The 17,918-nt window shown below is 41.9% G+C and overlaps 1 protein-coding gene across 1 annotated transcript in view; it reads right to left on the bottom strand.

The window, feature by feature from the left end:
• Positions 1–16,692, bottom strand: part of Arhgap18 (Rho GTPase activating protein 18) — a 221,717-nt gene extending 205,025 nt beyond the window's left edge. Inside the window, exon 1 of the mRNA XM_041654683.1 lies at positions 16,281–16,692. Within this exon, the coding sequence (XP_041510617.1) occupies positions 16,281–16,399 (119 nt within the window). The 5' untranslated portion in view covers positions 16,400–16,692. The remainder of the gene's footprint in view (positions 1–16,280) is intronic.
• Between the last annotated feature and the right edge of the window lie 1,226 nt (positions 16,693–17,918).

The raw sequence follows: 17,918 nt of genomic DNA, 5'->3' as shown, positions 1-17,918 counted from the left end.
ACCATGGACTTTTTCTACTTTTTCCTACATTTCTCTTGGTATCATAATAAGCTTCCCCAACCAACAACACAGACAAATCTCTTGCTTAATCAAAACTGGCTGGACACATACCTTCGGCCTTTGCAGATCTTTACAGTGGAAGATGGAAACTCAAACAGTCATAACCACAACTAATGAGTTTTCAACATAAATTGCTGGGTACAGTTTCAAGAAATCCTGATTCAGATAGATGATAGGCAGATATTTTATTTATATCTAGGCAATATCTATTTACTATCTAGGCAACACACGTACATTTCTTAAATTTTATTCAGTCCCTGCACTTTTTCCAAACCACAATTCAACCATTTCCCTCATGTCAGGATTCATCTAAGTTCATCTTGGGAATACAGTGATCTAAGCTGTAGGCCTATAACAATTCAAAACCAATGGTAGATAACTTTATTTGGCTCTCAGTACGAGAAAGGTTCATTTATTTGTTCAATAGGCGTCAAGCTGAAACTCTACAGGTAACTACAAATAAACAAAAACAGTAAATATGGGCAATAAGAACTGCATGAACTTATGGGCACTATTCAAAATAAAAATGCAGTTTCTGGTTAAGAACATATTAAGAATTTTAGGAAAGCGAGAGCAAAGCGTTACTGGGAGGACAGACTGCACCTACGCCTAAATAAAAGTCCATTCACAAAGAAGCTCAATGCCCTAAAATACCTGCCGTGAGTAGAGCAAAAAACAAGAGTTGCAGTGTGGTTCTCTCAACAAAGGGGATCCTCGGACCTACGCCTGTGGCATTGGCCTAGCCTATAAAAGGGATCTATAATTTCTTCAATCAGAAACGTGACTATTATAACAGGCAAATAGCGATGATTTTTTTAAATATTTATTTATTATGTATACAATGTTCTGTCTATGTGTATGCCTGCAGACCAGAAGAGGGCACCAGACCTCATAACATGGTTGTGAGCCACCATGTGGTTGCTGGGAATTGAACTCAGGACCTTTGGGAGAGCGGGCAATGCTCTTAACCACTCAGCCATCTCTCCAGCCCCAAATAGAGATGATTTAATCATAATATACTAATGATCTCATATTAATTCTAGGAAACATTTTAATCAGTTCTTCCAGTTGAATAATTCACTGTATCTTGTACTTCTAGATGAGTGCTCTTAAAATTGTACCAACATAGCTTCACATGCGGGTACACGCCTTTAATCTTGGCACTTGAGAGGCAATGGTAGGTGGACCTCTATAAGTATAGCCTGATCTACATAACTAGTTCCCAACAAGCCAAGGCTACATAGTGCTATGTCCCAAAACAAAAACAGAACATAACCAATGCCCATACAAACAAGAACAGTAATAACAACAAAACCCTGCAGCCACATTAAGAGTAACAACAGTGAGCTAACATTCTCTCTTGCTCTGTGATTGCTCTGGGGACTACAGCTTCCTAGAAGACTTGAGCTGAAGAAGTAAGTGCATTGGTGTGTCTCTAAGTCCCAGCTAGATGGGCTGAGGCAGGTGAATTTCTATAATTCATGAGAATGAGACTAACTGAAAGCACATAGAAATGTTCTAAGTCCCCTCCCCTAAGAAAGACCTTAGGGGGCCTGCCCGGGACAGGGAACTCAGAAGTTTCTCAACCCCCTATCCTTCTTGGGCTCTCTGCAGGGCCTCTACTCCCTGCATACTGCCTCTTTCTTCCTATCCCACCCAGCTTGCATCCAGAACCCTCCCCACTTCGGCCCCCCTGCCCTCCTTGGGCACATAACATCACCCAGCCCAGCCTGTCTGGGCACTGGGTCCGAATCCTCAGGTCAACCAAGCGGGCAGGAGTTCCTTTGTTTCTATAGCCTGCCTGCACCAAGCAAGGTAGGCACTTTGTTTATGAGCTACCCAACCAGCACGGAGACCTGATCTCTCGGCACCAGGAGAGCCAACATTGGGGTGAGTTTCTGACCCCGCGGCGCCATCCCGGGACAGGGAACTCAGAAGTTCCTCAACCCCCTATCTTTCTTGGGCTCTCTGCAGGGCCTCTACTCCCTGCATACTGCCTCTTTCTTCCTATCCCACCCAGCTTGCATCCAGAACCCTCCCCACTTCGGCCCCCCTGCCCTCTTTGGGCACATAACATCACCCAGCTCAGCCTGTCTGGGCGCTGGGTCCGAATCCTCAGGGCAACCAAGCGGGCGGGAGTTACTTTGTTTCTATAGCCTGCCTCCACCAAGCAAGGTAGGCGCTTTGTTTACGAGCCACCCAACCATCACGGAGACCTGATCTCGGTGCCAGGAGAGCCAGCATTGGGGAGAGCCATCATTGGGCACAGAGATCTGATATCGGCACCAGGAGAGCCATCACTGGGGAGAGCCATCACTGGGAAGGTACATCAGTAGGCAAGGAGACCTGATCCGGTAAAAGAAGATCCATAGGGGAGCATTTGGAGGAAGAGATGGGCAGATGCCAATGCAAGAATTCACCCAACAATCTGAAAAGCAACATGAAGCCACCAGAAACCAGCGACCTCACAACGGGAGGACATGAACACCTTAATCAAGAAGAAGTAGAAAAGATTGACTTCATGAAAGTGATCGACACCCTTAAACAGCATGTAAAGAACACCCTTATAAAAATGGATGAGAAATATAACAGAAAGTTTGAAGAATTGAATAAATCAGTGAATGATACCCTAGGAAACAAAGGAAAAATAATCAAACAGATAATGGAAACAGTTCAAGACTTGAAAGCTGAAATGGAGGCAAGGAAGAAAACACAAACAGAGGGCCGGCAAGACATGGAAAATTTAAGAAAACAGAGTCTACAAAAACAAGCATAACCAACAGAATACAAGAGTTAGAAGAAAGAATCTCAGATTCTGAAGATACCATAGAGAAAATAAACACACTGATCAAAGAAAACAGCAAGTCCAACAAACTTTCATCACAAAACATTCAGGAAATCTGGGACACAATAAAAAGACCAAACCTAAGAATAATAGGAGTAGAAGAAGGAGAAGAAGTACAACTCAATGGTACAGAAAATATATTTAATAAAATTATAGAAGAAAACTTTCCCAACCTAAAGAAAGATATACCTATGAAGGTTCAAGAAGCATACAGAACACCGAATAGGCTGGATCAAAAAAAAAAATATCCCCTCGCCATATAATAATCAAAACACAACGCATACAGAATAAGGAAACAATATTAAGAGTTGCAAAGGAAAAAGGCCAAGTCACTTATAAAGGTAAACCTATCAGACTTACACCTGACTTCTCCATGGAAACCATGAAAGCCAGAAGGTCCTGGATAGATGTACTGCAGAAACTGAGAGACCATGGGTGCAAGCCCAGACTACTATACCCAGCCAAGCTTTCGTTCACTATAATTGGAGAAAATAAAATTTTCCAGGATAAAAACAAATTTAAACAATACGCAGCCACAAAACCAGACTTACAGAAAGTAATAGAAGGAAAATCACTAATCAAGGAGTCCAACAATGAAAACAATAACTCAGATATCTAGAGACCCTTCACCAACACAACTCAAAGAAGGGAAACACACAAACTCTACAACTAAAAAAGTGACCGGAGTTAACAACCACTGGTCATTAATATCACTTAATGTCAATGGACTCAACTCACCTATAAAAAGGTATAGGCTAAGAGACTGGATAAGAAAACAGGATCCAACATTCTGCTGTTTACAAGAAACACACCTCAACCACAAAGACAGGGACCTACTCAGAGTAAAGGGCTGGGAAAAGGCTTATCAAGCAAATGGACCTAAGAAACAAGCAGGTGTGACCATACTAATCTCTAACAAAGTTGACTTCAAACTTAAATAAACAGGAAGATATGGAGAGGGGCATTTTATACTCATAACAGGAACAGGTCATCAGGATGAAGTCTCAATCCTGAATATCTATGCCCCTAATATAAAAGCACCCACGTACATAAAAGAAACATTGCTAAAACTCAAGGCAGCCATCAAACTGCACACACTAATAGTAGGAGAATTCAACACTCCTCTCTCACCAAATGGACAGGTCAATCAGACAGAAACCTAACAGAGAAATAAGAGGATTAATGGAGGTAATGAAGCAAATGGACTTAACAGACATCTATAGAACTTTCCACCCAAAAAGGAAAGAATATACCTTCTTCTCTGCAGCTCATGAAACCTTCTCGAAAATCGACCACATAGTCGGTAACAAAGCAAACATCCACAATTACAAAAAAGTATTAGTAACCACCTGTGTCTTATCAGATCACCATGGATTAAAGTTAGAATTCAACAAGAATGCTACCCCCAGAAAGCCTACAAATTAATGGAAACTGAACAGTCAACTACTGAACCATACCTGGATTAAGGAAGAAATAAAGAAATAAATTAAAGTCTTCCTGGAATTCAATGAAAATAAAGAAACAACATACTTAAACTTATGGGACACTATGCAAGCAGTCCTAAGAGGAAAATTCATAGCACTAAGTGCCCACTTAAAGAAAACAGAGAAAGCTCACATTGGAGACTTAACAGCCCACCTGAAAGTTCTAGAAAAAAAAAGAAGCAGACTCACCTAGGAGGAGTAGAAGACTGGAAATAATCAAACTGAGGGCTGAAATCAACAAAATAGAAACACAGAAAACAATCCAAAGAATCAATGAAACAAAAAGCTGGTTCCTGGAGAAAATCAACAAGATTGATAAACCCCTATCCAAACTAATCAAACGGCAGAGAGAGAATTTGCAAATTAATAAGATCAGAAATGAAAAGGGGGACATAACCACAGACACAGAGGAAATTCAGAGAATCATTAGATCTTACTGCAAAAGCCTGTATGCCAAAAAACTGGAAAATGAAAAGGAAATGGACACTTTTTTAGATAAATACCATATACCAAAGTTAAACCAGGACCAGGTGAACAATCTAAATAGACCTGTTAGTTCTGAAGAATTAGAAGTGGTTATCAAAAACCTCCCTACCAAAAAAAGCCCAGGACCAGATGGTTTCAATGCGGAATTCTACCAGAACTTCCAAGAAGACCTAATACCTATACTCCTTAATGTATTTCACAATATAGAAACAGAAGAGGCATTGCCAAATTCCTTTTATGAAGCTACAGTTACTCTGATACCAAAACCGCACAAAGACTCAACCAAGAAAGAGAATTTTAGGCCAATCTCACTCATGAACATTGACGCAAAAATCCTCAACAAAATACTGGCAAACGGAATCCAAGAACCACATTAGAAAAATTATCCATTATGATCAAGTAGGCTTCATCCTAGAGATGCAGGGCTGGTTCAACATATGAAAATCTATAAATGTAATCCATCATATAAATAAACTGAAAAAAAAACCATATGATCATTTCATTAGATGCTGAAAAAGCATTTGACAAAATTCAACATCCCTTTATGATAAAAGTATTGGAGAGATTAGGGATACAAGGGTCATACCTAAATATAATAAAAGCTATATACAGCAAGCCGACAGCTAACATCAAATTAAACGGAGAGAAACTCAAAACCATCCCACTAAACTCAGGAACACGACAAGGCTGTCCACTCTTGCCATACCTCTTCAATATAGTGCTTGAAGTTCTAGCAATAGCAATAAGACAACATAAGGGGATCAAGGGGATTCGAATTGGAAAGGAAGAAGTTAAACTTTCATTATTTGCAGATGATATGATAGTGTACATAAGCGACCCCCAAAACTCCACCAAAGAACTTTTACAGCTGATAAACACCTTTAGTAACGTGGCAGGATACAAGATCAACTCCAAAAAAATCAGTTGCCCTCTTATACACAAGGGATATGGAAGCAGAGAGGGAAATCAGAGAAGCATCACCTTTCACAATAGCCACAAACAGCATAAAATATCTTGGGGGTAACTCTAACCAAGGAACTGAAAGATCTATTTGACAAGAACGTTAAGGCATTGAAGAAAGAAATTGAGGAAGATACCAGAAAATGGAAGGAACTCCCTTGCTCTTGGATTGGGAGGATCAACATAGTAAAAATGGCAATTCTACCAAAGGCAATTTATAGATTCAATGCAATCCCCACCAAGGTCCCATCAAAATTCTTCACAGATCTTGAGAGGATAATAATCAACTTTATATGGAAAAATGTAGTAATAAGGGGCTGCGGCGGGGCTGCGTCCCCAACACCCCAGCTGCCTGCCCGGCTAGCTTATGCCCCGAAATAATTACACAGACACTGTATCTATCCTTTTAATCACTGCTTGGCCCATTCCCTTCTAGGCTAATTCTCACATATTAATTTAGCCCATTTCTAATCATCTGTGTGTAGCACCCCAAGGTGCGCTTACCGGGAAGATTCTAGCCTATGTCCATCCTGGGTCGGAGCTTCATCCCAGGAGCGGGGCATGGCGTCTCTCTCAGGCGTCTGCTCCCAAGAGGAGAGCTGTGGAATCTCTGAGCTCACTTCCTCTTCCTCCCAGCGTCCTGTTCTGCCTACTCCTCCCACCTATCTTTCAACCAATAAAATGTGCCAGGGCAGTTCCTTTATTAGCCAATGACCTTCCTCCATCAGAAAAAACAAAAAACCCAGGATAGTCAAAACAATCCTATACAATAAAGTATCTTTTGGAGGCATTACCATCCCTGACTTCAAACTCTATTACAGAGCTACAGTGATGAAAACAGTGTGGTACTGGCATAAAAACAGAGAAGTCGACCAATGGAATCGTATAGAAGACCCGAATTTTAACCCACAAACCTATGATCACCTCATTTTCGATAAAGAAGCTAAAAGTATACAATGGAAGAAAGAAAGCATTTTCAACAAAGGGTGCTGGCATAACTGGATGTCACCCTGTAGAAGAATGAAAATAGACCCATACCTATCACCATGCACAAAACTCAAGTCCAAATGGATCAAAGACCTCAATATCAGTCCAACCACACTGAACCTGATAGAAGAGAAAGTGGGAAGTACCCTACAACAGGTGGGCACAGGAGATTGCTTCCTATGTATAACCCCAGAAGCACAGACATTAAGGGCAACATTGAATAAATGGGACCTACTAAAACTGAGAAGCTTCTGTAAAGCAAAGGACACTGTCACTAAGACAAAAAGGCAACCCACTGACTGGGAGAAGATCTTCACCAACCCCGCAACAGACAAAGGTCTGATCTCCAAAATATATAGAGAACTCAGGAAACTAGACTTTAAAATGCTAATTAAACCAATTAAAAAATGGGGCACTGAACTGAACAGAGAATTCTCAACAGAAGAAGTTCAAATGGCCAAAAGACACTTAAGGTCATGCTCAACCTCCTCAGCGATCAGGGAAATGCAAATCAAAACAACTTTGAGATGTCATCTTACACCTGTCAGAATGGCTAAAATAAAAAACTCCAATGATAACCTTTGCTGGAGAGGCTGTGGAGGAAGGGGTACCCTCATCCATTGCTGGTGGGAATGCATTCTAGCACAACCACTTTGGAAATCAGTGTGGCGGTTTCTCAGGAAATTTGGGATCAACCTACCCCTGGACCCAGCAATACCACTCCTGGGAATATACCCAAGAGATGCCCTAGCATATGACAAGAGCATTTGTTCAACTATGTTCATAGCAGTATTATTTGTAATAGCCAGAACCTGGAAACAACCTAGATGCCCTTCAATGGAAGAATGAATGAAGAAAGTGTGGAATATATACACATTAGAGTACTATGCTGCAGTAAAAAACAATGACTTCTCGAATTTTGCATGCAAATGGATGGAAATAGAAAACACTATCCTGAGTGAGGTAACCCAGACCCAAAGAGATGAACATGGGATGTACTCACTCATATTTGGTTTCTAGCCATAAATAAGGGTCATGGAGTCTACAATTGGTGAACCTAAAGAAGCTAAGTAAGAAGGTGAACCCAAGGAAAAACATATAGTTATCCTCTTGGCTAAGGGAAGTAGACAAAATTGTCGGGGAAAAAATTGGGAGCTTGGGGGTGAGGTGGGATGGGGGTAAGGGGAGATGGGGAGAGAAAAGGGGGAAGGGGAGAATGGGGGAACTTGGGGAAAAAGGATTATTGGGATAAAGGAAGGTTGGATAGGGGAGCACAGAAGCACAATTCTTAGTTAAGGGAGCCACCTTAGGGTTGGCAAGAGACTTGAACCTAGAGTGGCTCTCAGGAGCCCAAGGCGATGTCCCCAGTTAGTTCCTTGGGCAGCTGAGGATAGGGAACCTGAAATGACCCTATGGTATAGCAATACTGACGAATATCTTGCATATCACCATAGAACCTTCATCTGGTGATGGATGGAGATAGAGACAGAGACCCACACTGGAGCACTGAACTGAGCTCCCAAGGTCCCAATGAGGAGCAGAAGGAGGGAGAACAGGAGCAAGGAAGTCAGGACTACGAGGGGTGCACCCACCCACGGAGACAGTGGGGCTGATCTATTGGGAGCTCACCAAGGCCAGCTGGACTGTGACTGAAAAAGCATGGGATAAAACCGGACTCTCTGAATATGGCGAACAATGAGGGCTGATGAGAAGCCAAGGACAATGGCACGGGGTTTTGATCCTACTTAATGTGCTGGCTTTGTGGGAGTCTAGCCAGTTTGGATGTTCACCTTCCTAGATATGGACGGAGGGGGGAGGACCTTGGACTTTCCACAGGGCAGGGAACCCTGACTGCTCTTTGGACTGGAGAGGGAGGGGGAGAGGAGTAGGTGAATGGGGAGAAGGGTGGGAGGAGGGGGAGAAGGGTGGGAGGAAGGGGAGAAGGGTGGGAGCAGGGGGAGGGAAATGGGAGGCTGGGAGGAGGCGGAAACTTGTTTTTTTTTTTCCTTTTCTCAATAAAAAAAAAAGACCTTAGGGGGAAAAAAAACCCCTGATGTGGAAATCCCCTTTGTATGCTGTAAACACCATTGGTTAATAAAGAACTGCTTTGAGCCTATAGCAGAGTAGGGCAGAACATAGGTATGTGGGAAAACTAAACTGAATGGAGACAGACCCTGGACACAACTTTACCCAGTAAGCCACAGCAACATGGCCATACACAGATTATTAGAAATGGGTTAAATTAAGATATAAGTGTTAGCCAATAAGAAGCCAGAGCTAATAGGCGAGTCTTTCAAATAATATAGTTTCTGTGTGATTATTTCGGAAGTCTGAGTGGCTGGGAAATGAACAACTGCCCTTATTACCACAGCCCTCTTTGTAGAGCAGAAGGAGGCAGCTATGAGTGGCATCCATGCCCTAGAAAAGAATTGCAGGCCTTCCCTTAACAACAACTTCCAAACATTCTTTTTAATCTTAATAAAGTGCCCAAGAAAACATGTAAACTTTCACTGAAATCATCCAGGTCAACATTTGAGTAATTCAAATGATCTTAATACATGAGCCCTTTCAATATATAGATAATTATTCTTGTTCAGCCATTTGTGAAGCTTATATTTCTATACTAAACATCAACTCTCATGATGCATAGTATAGAATTGCATACCTCAGGGAGTTGGTAGCTATTTAGTTGTATGGATTCAGTGATCTATAAACCAAAGTTTCAGTAGTTATTCCTAGACTTTTAAGAGCAAATATTTAAAAAAAAATATGTCAGAAGTGCTGGCCCTTCATGCACAGAACTTGGGAGCTTTGTGTGTGTTTCACACTTGTTGGATACTATGCTGGCTGCTAAAGCACCAAGGAACTGGTATTTCTATATTTCTTATTTCACTGTTGTTTTCTTTATTTGTATTCTGATTTAACACTCAGTTTCAAAGAATTACAAATAGCAACAACAAAACATTGGAATGGAGGCCTGAGGGGTGACTCAAGTGGAAAAGTGCTTCACAAGCGATGAGTACCTGAATTTGGATTCACAGCAACTATGTACAGACTGAAAGACTGGCCATCTTTCTGGGTGAGGTGCGGGAAAGACAGATCCTAGGGGATTATCTACCAGCCCACCTAGCCAAAACAGTGAGCTCCAGGCTCATCAAAAGATGCTGTTTTAAAAATAAGATAAATTCCTAGAAAGGAGAAAACACGGCATCCACCGCTGGCGTGCACATGTATACTTATGCACCCATACACATGTGAATCCCACATACATGGGCATAAAGACAAAGGCATTTTTTAAAAGATCAGTTTAAAAAAGAAACAAACAGGGAGTGGTAGAGTATGTGGATCCTGTGGAGGCTGGAAACTAATCTCTGAACAAGAGCACACTCAGAGCACAGGGCCTCTAGAGTGTAAAGAGCAGGTGGTTTCTCCCATTAGCAGTGTAGGAAGAATCAAGAGAGACTTCCCTGATGCCGTTTCCTCTTCTAGAAGCCAATTGGCATTGTGAACCCTGTGTAAGAGTAGCAAATGTGAACCACTCATGCTCTCTTCAAGAGAAAGTCTCATTCCCTTTCCAGAAAAGGGGAAAAGGAGTTTTGCACACAGAACTGCAGCCAGGCTTACTTGTTGAGACATAGGTTTTCAAATTCACTCTGAGGAATGAAAAGACTGTGTTGCTGAACATGGTATAGCTTTCAGAATATGACTGTATTGCAATCTGCTGACAAACCCAGCAGCCACACTACAAAAAGAACCCCAGTTTGAAGAGTTTTTTTTAAATGAATAATGTAATGAAATCCCTACCAAACTGTTGCTTCAAACTTGCAGTCAAACATCTCAAATACACCAAAGTCAAACCTACATAAAAGATAGTTCAAAAAACAAGCCCATCACACATCAAAATAGCAGTTTTCAACCTGTTAGTTGAGACCGCTTGACAAACCTTTATTTCCAAAAATATTTACATGATGTTCATAACAGCAGAACATCACAGAAGTAGGAACAAAACTAATTTTATGGTTGGGAGTCACTGCAGCATGAGGAACTGTATAAAACAGCCACAGAATTAGGAAGGTTGCTGACCACTGCCTTTGGATCATTCTCTTTAAAATGTAGGACACCCATTGAGCTTCAGATTTGTAAAGTCTGAGGTGAGGCCTAAGATCATTTTAGAAAACAAGTTTTAAACTCCCTAGGTGATTCTGGAATACAGCTTAGGGCTCCAAATTACTGTTCTAAACTAATGCTTTGGAGAATGGCACCTAAGAACAGAGCCAGCTGAGAACTGAGGCCTAAAGCAAAGTAGATCACCCAGGTGTGGTAATTTATGGACCCCTGGGGCTCTAGGGGACAGGGGGTGATGCTACAAGCCCTTAGGAGATTATAATAACTAAAACAAAGCTATCAGACCTTGTTACTGCTTTTTTCTGTATTCACAATCAACATTAACATTAGCATTTGTTACTCCATGAAAGGCCTAACAGCTGCCACTTTGACAGTGTCCTCACAGTTCTCACAGTTGCTACCCTGACCTTAGCTTGTAGCTCCTTCCTCAGGTCTCAGCAAAGGTCAATGAACTTCAACTACAACTCAGCATTTCTCCTGTGTAGGTCATATGTCACAAACACTCAAATGTATCCTGTACAATTTAGAAGTGAGCGGAGGCCATTTGTTCTGATAATCCTTTCAGTTACTAAAACAGGTATCAGGCCAGATTTGGCCCCAGGGCTAAAATTTATCCAACTCCTAAGTGTAAGAAAAGGATGCAGAACAGCCTGGGAAGAGATACTAAGAAATGAGCACCCTCTTGTAAGGAAAAATTTCTCCAATCTGGGAGCTGCTTAAAGATAGACTCTAAAGAAAAGCATACTTAATGTTGTTTGTCACTTTTCCAAGAATTATCATCAGTTAGGCGCATCCACATGCATAGAACCAAACATCAAAGCTGGAGTTAAGGAGTTAAGGAGAAAACAATCTTTTAAGTAAGCACTTAGAAACAATGCTTTAACACTGATCACACTATTGTACAAGTGAGCACATGTTGTAAAGAGAGGCTGCTTGTTGGTTCCCAGCTGTTTAGCCCCAAAATAATCACACAGAAACTGTATTAATTAAATAACTGTTTGGCCCATTAGCTCTAGCTTCTTATTGGCTAACTCTTACATCTTAATTTAACCCATTTCTATTCATCTGTGTATCACCACGTGGCTGCGACTTACCCACTAAAGTTCTATCTGCCTCCACCCTTCTTTCTCCCAGCATTTTGCCTAGCTTTCCACACCTAACTAAGTTCTGCCCTGCTATAGGTCCAAAACTTCAACTACAATTCAGCGTTTTGTCCTTTGCAGGTCAAATGGCAGGTGGATCTCTTGTGAGTTCGAGACCAGCCTGGGCTACAGAGCTTTTTCCAGGACTATTAGGGCTACACAGAGAAACACTGTCTCCAGAATTAAAAAAATAAATAAATAAAAAGAAGAAGAAAGGAAAAGAAAAAGAAAATGAAAAAAGAAAAGGCAAGTAAGAATCCTGGCTACGCAGGCGGGTGTACTCGCAGAATTTCAACACTTGGAAGTCAAGGGTCACAAATTCAAAGCCATTCTCAAAAACAAAAACAATGGTTAAACCTCCTAATTGAGGCAGGGAATACAATATGAGGAATAGTGTGGGTTACCAATACAAACTGTGCTCTGTCATGGACATTGAATTGTCTGGAGACAAACCAAATTCAGCCTTATTTCATAAAATAAATTCCAGGAAAAGTAACTCTAGCTTGAAAACTCAACAATCCAGACATGGCATATCCACCGTGCATTGATTTGATGGCATAGCATCCCTCCCACCCGTACTGTGGATGATTCATTCATGCGGCAGTCACACTATCAAATGTGAAATACTCTAGTGAATTCCACAGTGCTTCCAAACTCCAGTCTCCTCCCCACTCCCCATGATCCCTCCCTGCTTCCCTGGCTTCTTCGGTTATTTCAGGTTACATACCTAAAGACATAGAACTAAAACCCATGGGTCTGGGTTATCTCACTCAGTATAACACCTCCCAGTCCTATACATTTCCCTGCAAATTTTATTTATTCTTCTCAACATGAAGAGGAAGCCTCATCCATGAAATCTCAACTATGTGGTTGCCTAAATAAGACCTCCATTATGGTGTCACCGATTGACATGCTAGAATAAATGGGGGAAGATTCACAAGGTCCTTCTTATAGATGACAAGCTATAGGCAATCAATAGCTGCTGAGTGAGGGATTGTAAATTTTTTCTCCCAGGGTCAAGCTTCCTCATAGCTTATCCAATCCCAAGTACATACACTTGCATACAAGTAACACTAAATGGATGCTGTAGTGTGTGTGTGTGTGTGTGTGTGTGTGTGTGTGTGTGTGTGAGCACACATGTAATACTATAATTAAAGAAGATAACCAATTTGAAAGGGAGTGGAGGGTCCAATAAGGAGCTGCAGTGGGGAGGAGGAGAATGGAAAATATAAATACAGGAATCAGGTATGAAATTTTCTATTTCTTTTTAAATTTAAAATGAAATAGAGTTCAGTTTTTGTAGCCCCTGTTTGGCCTGGTATCCTACATCTTTGTGTCAGGTACGCTGTGGGCCTTACCTCTTCGCCCTTCTTACACACATTACTAACATTCCTTATTTCAGATACACGCATCGACTCCATTATAGCCCCCACGATCTCCTCCAATGAACTCCACTGTATGTAGCAAAACCACCTCTATAACAAAGACAAAGCAAACAAAACCTACCGGTACTATGCTCCCTGATTTTGACTCTACTCCAATGAAGGGCCAGGAAAGCGTGCTCTTAGGGTGTCAGGACTGGAGATCCATCTCATCCTAGTGAATTGCTAAGAGAAAATGAAATCCACACCATTTCCAGCCCCTGCTTCACAGCTCAACTCGCTGTCGGAAACCTCATCCCCCTCCTGCGTGGCTCTGGAGATACACTTACAGTGCCTAGTGAGGCTGGAACTCAGTAAAGGAGGAGATGTCCCGACCCTGACACAATCAATAAAATCAAATCAATAAAATGGGAAGCACTGAGACCTGCATTGCATAGTTTGTCTCTGCCTCCAGCGTCATAATTAGAAGATAGTGAAAGAGAAGAGGGTGAGCCAGAATCATTGCCAATCCCACACATCCAAATATGCAAATAACCATTGTTTTCCTCTTCCTCTTGATGAAGATATTCTAGGGGACTGCTTACAAGAGAGTTTAACAGGACACTGCATGTCAAACAACACTCACGACAATTACTGCTAAGTAAGAACTTAGAGACACACGTTCCAAAAGCCATTGCCCCATAGAGAGGGCAAGAACTCGTCAAGGCAACGGTCTGAGAGATGGCCTTTTATTTTGTGGTTGTTATTTCCTCAAGTAAGGTATCAGGTCATTGGGGCCTTCTGAAAAGGGCATGGCTTTTTATGTGAAATGCACAGAGAGATTTGTGAATGTAGTAGACCTTGGAGAGCTACAGTGTGAGCAGGTCAGAGGCCAGGTGTCAGGGGGGATTCCCAGTGACTTTTGTAGGGTTGCAGATAAGCAGAGAACTCATAGTGGGACTGTTGTTAATGGTATTACCTGTGTATAATAATAATAATAATAATAATAATAATAATAATAATAATAATAATGAGGAGGAGGAGGAGGAGAAGGAGGAAGAGGAGGGGCAGTATAGCTCCCCTCCAAGGAAAGCAACCTAAAAAGAGCTGTCTTTCTTTTGTGCAATAAAACTATTTAATTCAGTTAAATAGTTAGGGTCTTATACTTCAGAACAAACTAGAAACAGGGAGTTTCAGCCCCCTCCCTAGAGGCAATGTGCTCATATGTGCTTTTTGTCCCTTTTTATCTAGCAGCTTTGTTACAAGGTGTTGACTGGCTGCAATCATTATCCTTAATTGGCCTTCTTCAAGGCTGAGACACACCTCCCTGGCCTTGCCTCCTGGCCTTAATTTCATGTGTCAGGTCCATGTTCACAACTTGTATAGATCTGTTGAGGAAAACAGCAAGTGCTTATGGTGGGGGGGGGAGGGTGTTAGGGGGTAGGTGGGGAACGTTAATTCTATAATAAAGCAGGTGTTAGAGCAACAGCGGATGGTGTCAGGAGTGATAGTGTCACTTGTTTACAGTTGAGTGTGCCCACAAAGGAATGCATCCTAAGTCCCAGCTGGCATTTTCATAGACATTAAAAATGTTGCCCACAAAGTGCAACTTTTCCCCAACTATTACCCACTGAGCATCACATGCAGCCATGATGCTTCCTTCCTCTTTATCTTCCACAGTTTTTCTTTTTTGTTTTAGGTTTGACAGGAAAAAAACTCCAATCCTTTGATATCTAAGAGAAATAAACTACTATTTTGTGTAAGTTATTGATGCTTATCATTTAAGTAAGAACGAGAGTCATCTAATGTCAAACAGGAAGAAGGCATCTCCTGCCCCACGATCAGGTTGCTGAAGATCAGGTACCACTCACAAAGCTCCTCCCACTTCATTTGCTTGCAGAGTGCTTCCTTCTTTTAAAACATCCAGGCAAATGGATAGCAATGGAAGTTGTAGCTGCAATTAAATGGCCATTTGGATGCATTTTCCTTTGGAAATGTGTGTTTAATTTTATTCAAAGGCTTTTGATTTAAGTTTCAAAAGCCCACCATTCTCTGGCTTTCTTTATATGAAGAGCCATCTGGAAATCTGATTCCACAGTTTCCAGCACACACACACACACACACACACACACACACACCACACACACACACACACACACACACACCTAATTGCATTTGGAAAATGGCCCTCTGCTTTTCAGCTGATGTCTCTGCAGAAAGTTTTGCACACTATTCACAGAATGAGTGATAATTTAACACAAAGTTATGTGCTTATTTCTTAGAAATAAATCCTGGACACTTTCTGACAATAAAAAACATCAGATGAGCACAGTGTGCACACAGTCAGCTTTAGTTCAGTGCTGAGCAAGTGAATGTTGAATCTCAATATCAGCTGTTCCCTTTTTGGCTGCAGTGGTAATTATTTGGAGCTTTTTGTTTAGCTTTGTTTTAACCAGTTTACCTGTATTGCATGAAATTCCTTTCCTTAAAAAAAAGGGCAGGAATCTTAATTTTTAAAAAATTATAAATTACCTTTAACCTGATCTCACAAATAGAAAATTAAATGGCAGGTTCAAGGTAAAATTCTACCAAGCGTGGAATCCAAAGAGATCAATGTCAAAAAGAACAAGAATGCTGGGATTGATCTCCATCAGATTAAACATATGTATATATTTAATCCTGAAAAGATCGCTCCCCCAGTCTCCATTAGGAACAAACTACTAACGCTGCCGTGGGAATACCAGCAGTAGTTAAAAGCTCTTTAACAATCCCTCTGCGATCTGTCGACCCTCTAAGTTAACAAAAACATGCAGAAGCTCGCTCTCCTTACCGGCCCTGGAAGCAGTGCACCAGCCTAGCCAATGTTGTAACCGTCTTCCGCAGGTCCTGAGCAGGGGACGCCAGAGTCCCAAGAAGTGAGGAAATGTGGACATGAGAAAACATGACCATGAGTGCTCCACGAGAGTCGCTTTACTCCGGGCGCGACACCCCTTCTCTGTGCCGGTCCCTGCCTGACCCGTTTGGCTAGTCGGGATCTGGAACCTGTCGTTTCTGCTCCATCATCCCAGCAGCTGTTTTAAGGACTGCGGGCACGTGGGCACCAGAGGAGAAGGAGGAGAACCCGCAAGCACGGAGCCTGCACAAGCTTCAGCTGGTGCATACTCGGGACCCCCTAGCTGCTCAGCTGCTGCTGAGGATCCAAAGCCGGGCGCTGGGCGGCGATCAGCTTTCCAGCAAGCAGCAGCAGCTGCGCACAAGCCGGCTGCCTTCAGGTCTAGTGCTAGCTGCTGTGCCAAGGGAAGCTCTCTGCAAGCACAGAAAGCGGGTGTCTACTGAGCATGCTCAGGCTCCAGCTGTCTCTCCAGGGCCTGTCAACTGTTGACATCTCTAAATATGAAAAGGGGATAGTGAGGGAGTGTTGCTAGATGAGATGCTGCGGAGGTCGTTTTAAAGTTGGGCATGACCTCCTCCCTCACCCTTCCGCTGTAAAAGCAAAACAAAGATGCACCGCTGTGGATTTAGCAATTCTTTTGACAGGTTGACAGGACCGGTTTGGAAGCTATCAATAGCTTTTAATCTTAACTGTCCCTGTGCAATTAAACCGCCACTGGGGTCAAGCGCCACTGGCATAAGCAGTGAAATCCATTACTATCATTGATGGCTTAGGTAGAGAATTGCCTGTGTTTCAAAGTTTAAGCAACAAGCCGCAAAATTATTGATGTCTCTGTGTATAATCTGCTGCCTAGACTGATTTCTTAAAGCGGTGTGAAGCGATTTGCAACAAATGAGATGGAAATGTTAATCTATATATTACACTGATATATAAATTATTCTATCTATTCTAATAACAAACATGTTGAAACTTCAGTCTCAACCTCAGAGTCAGCAGAGAACGTCTGTTAATTCCAGATTGTAAACAAACAAACAAAAAAATCTTTGCTCTATGCTTGGTAAACAGCAAGAACTCTATTAATGTTTGTGAGAAGATGAACCCTGGGATTGGTAGGTAATCTGCTCATCGCTCTTAACTGGAGAGCCAGTGCTCTTGAATTTCATATGAACAGAGATCCCGACTCAACCTCTGTCTTCCCAGTGGGGCTAGTTCAGTATTTAAATGTAGAATATACCATACATTTCCATCATAAGCAAATTGGCTTGTTGACACTGACTGTATTCCGATGTTTTAATTGTTTATTTCTTTGTCTTGCTGGAGCTAAACCAAGTTCAGAGCCTGTGCTCTGCCACTATTGAAAGCAACAGGGACTCTCCGTGGATTGTGGATAAAGAAATTATTTCACTTGGTAAAGCAGCTGCACTGTTACACCGTCAAGTCCACAGAGGGCGAATCTAAAAGGCTTTCATGGCTCAAAGAGCCTGAAATAGCCTGACAGCCCAGTCTGTTAAAAAGTCCACAGGAAAGAGCTTCTGAAATGGCTTGGCAGGCAGATACACTTGCCAGGCACTCCTG

This window comes from Microtus oregoni, unplaced genomic scaffold, assembly GCF_018167655.1.
Source record: "Microtus oregoni isolate MIOR12 unplaced genomic scaffold, Mior012 000006F_ref0000085, whole genome shotgun sequence".
In the NCBI taxonomy this organism is placed as follows: domain Eukaryota; kingdom Metazoa; phylum Chordata; class Mammalia; order Rodentia; family Cricetidae; genus Microtus; species Microtus oregoni.
Note: the sequence above shows the minus strand (reverse complement) of the source record. Positions and strands in the feature narration are given on the sequence as shown.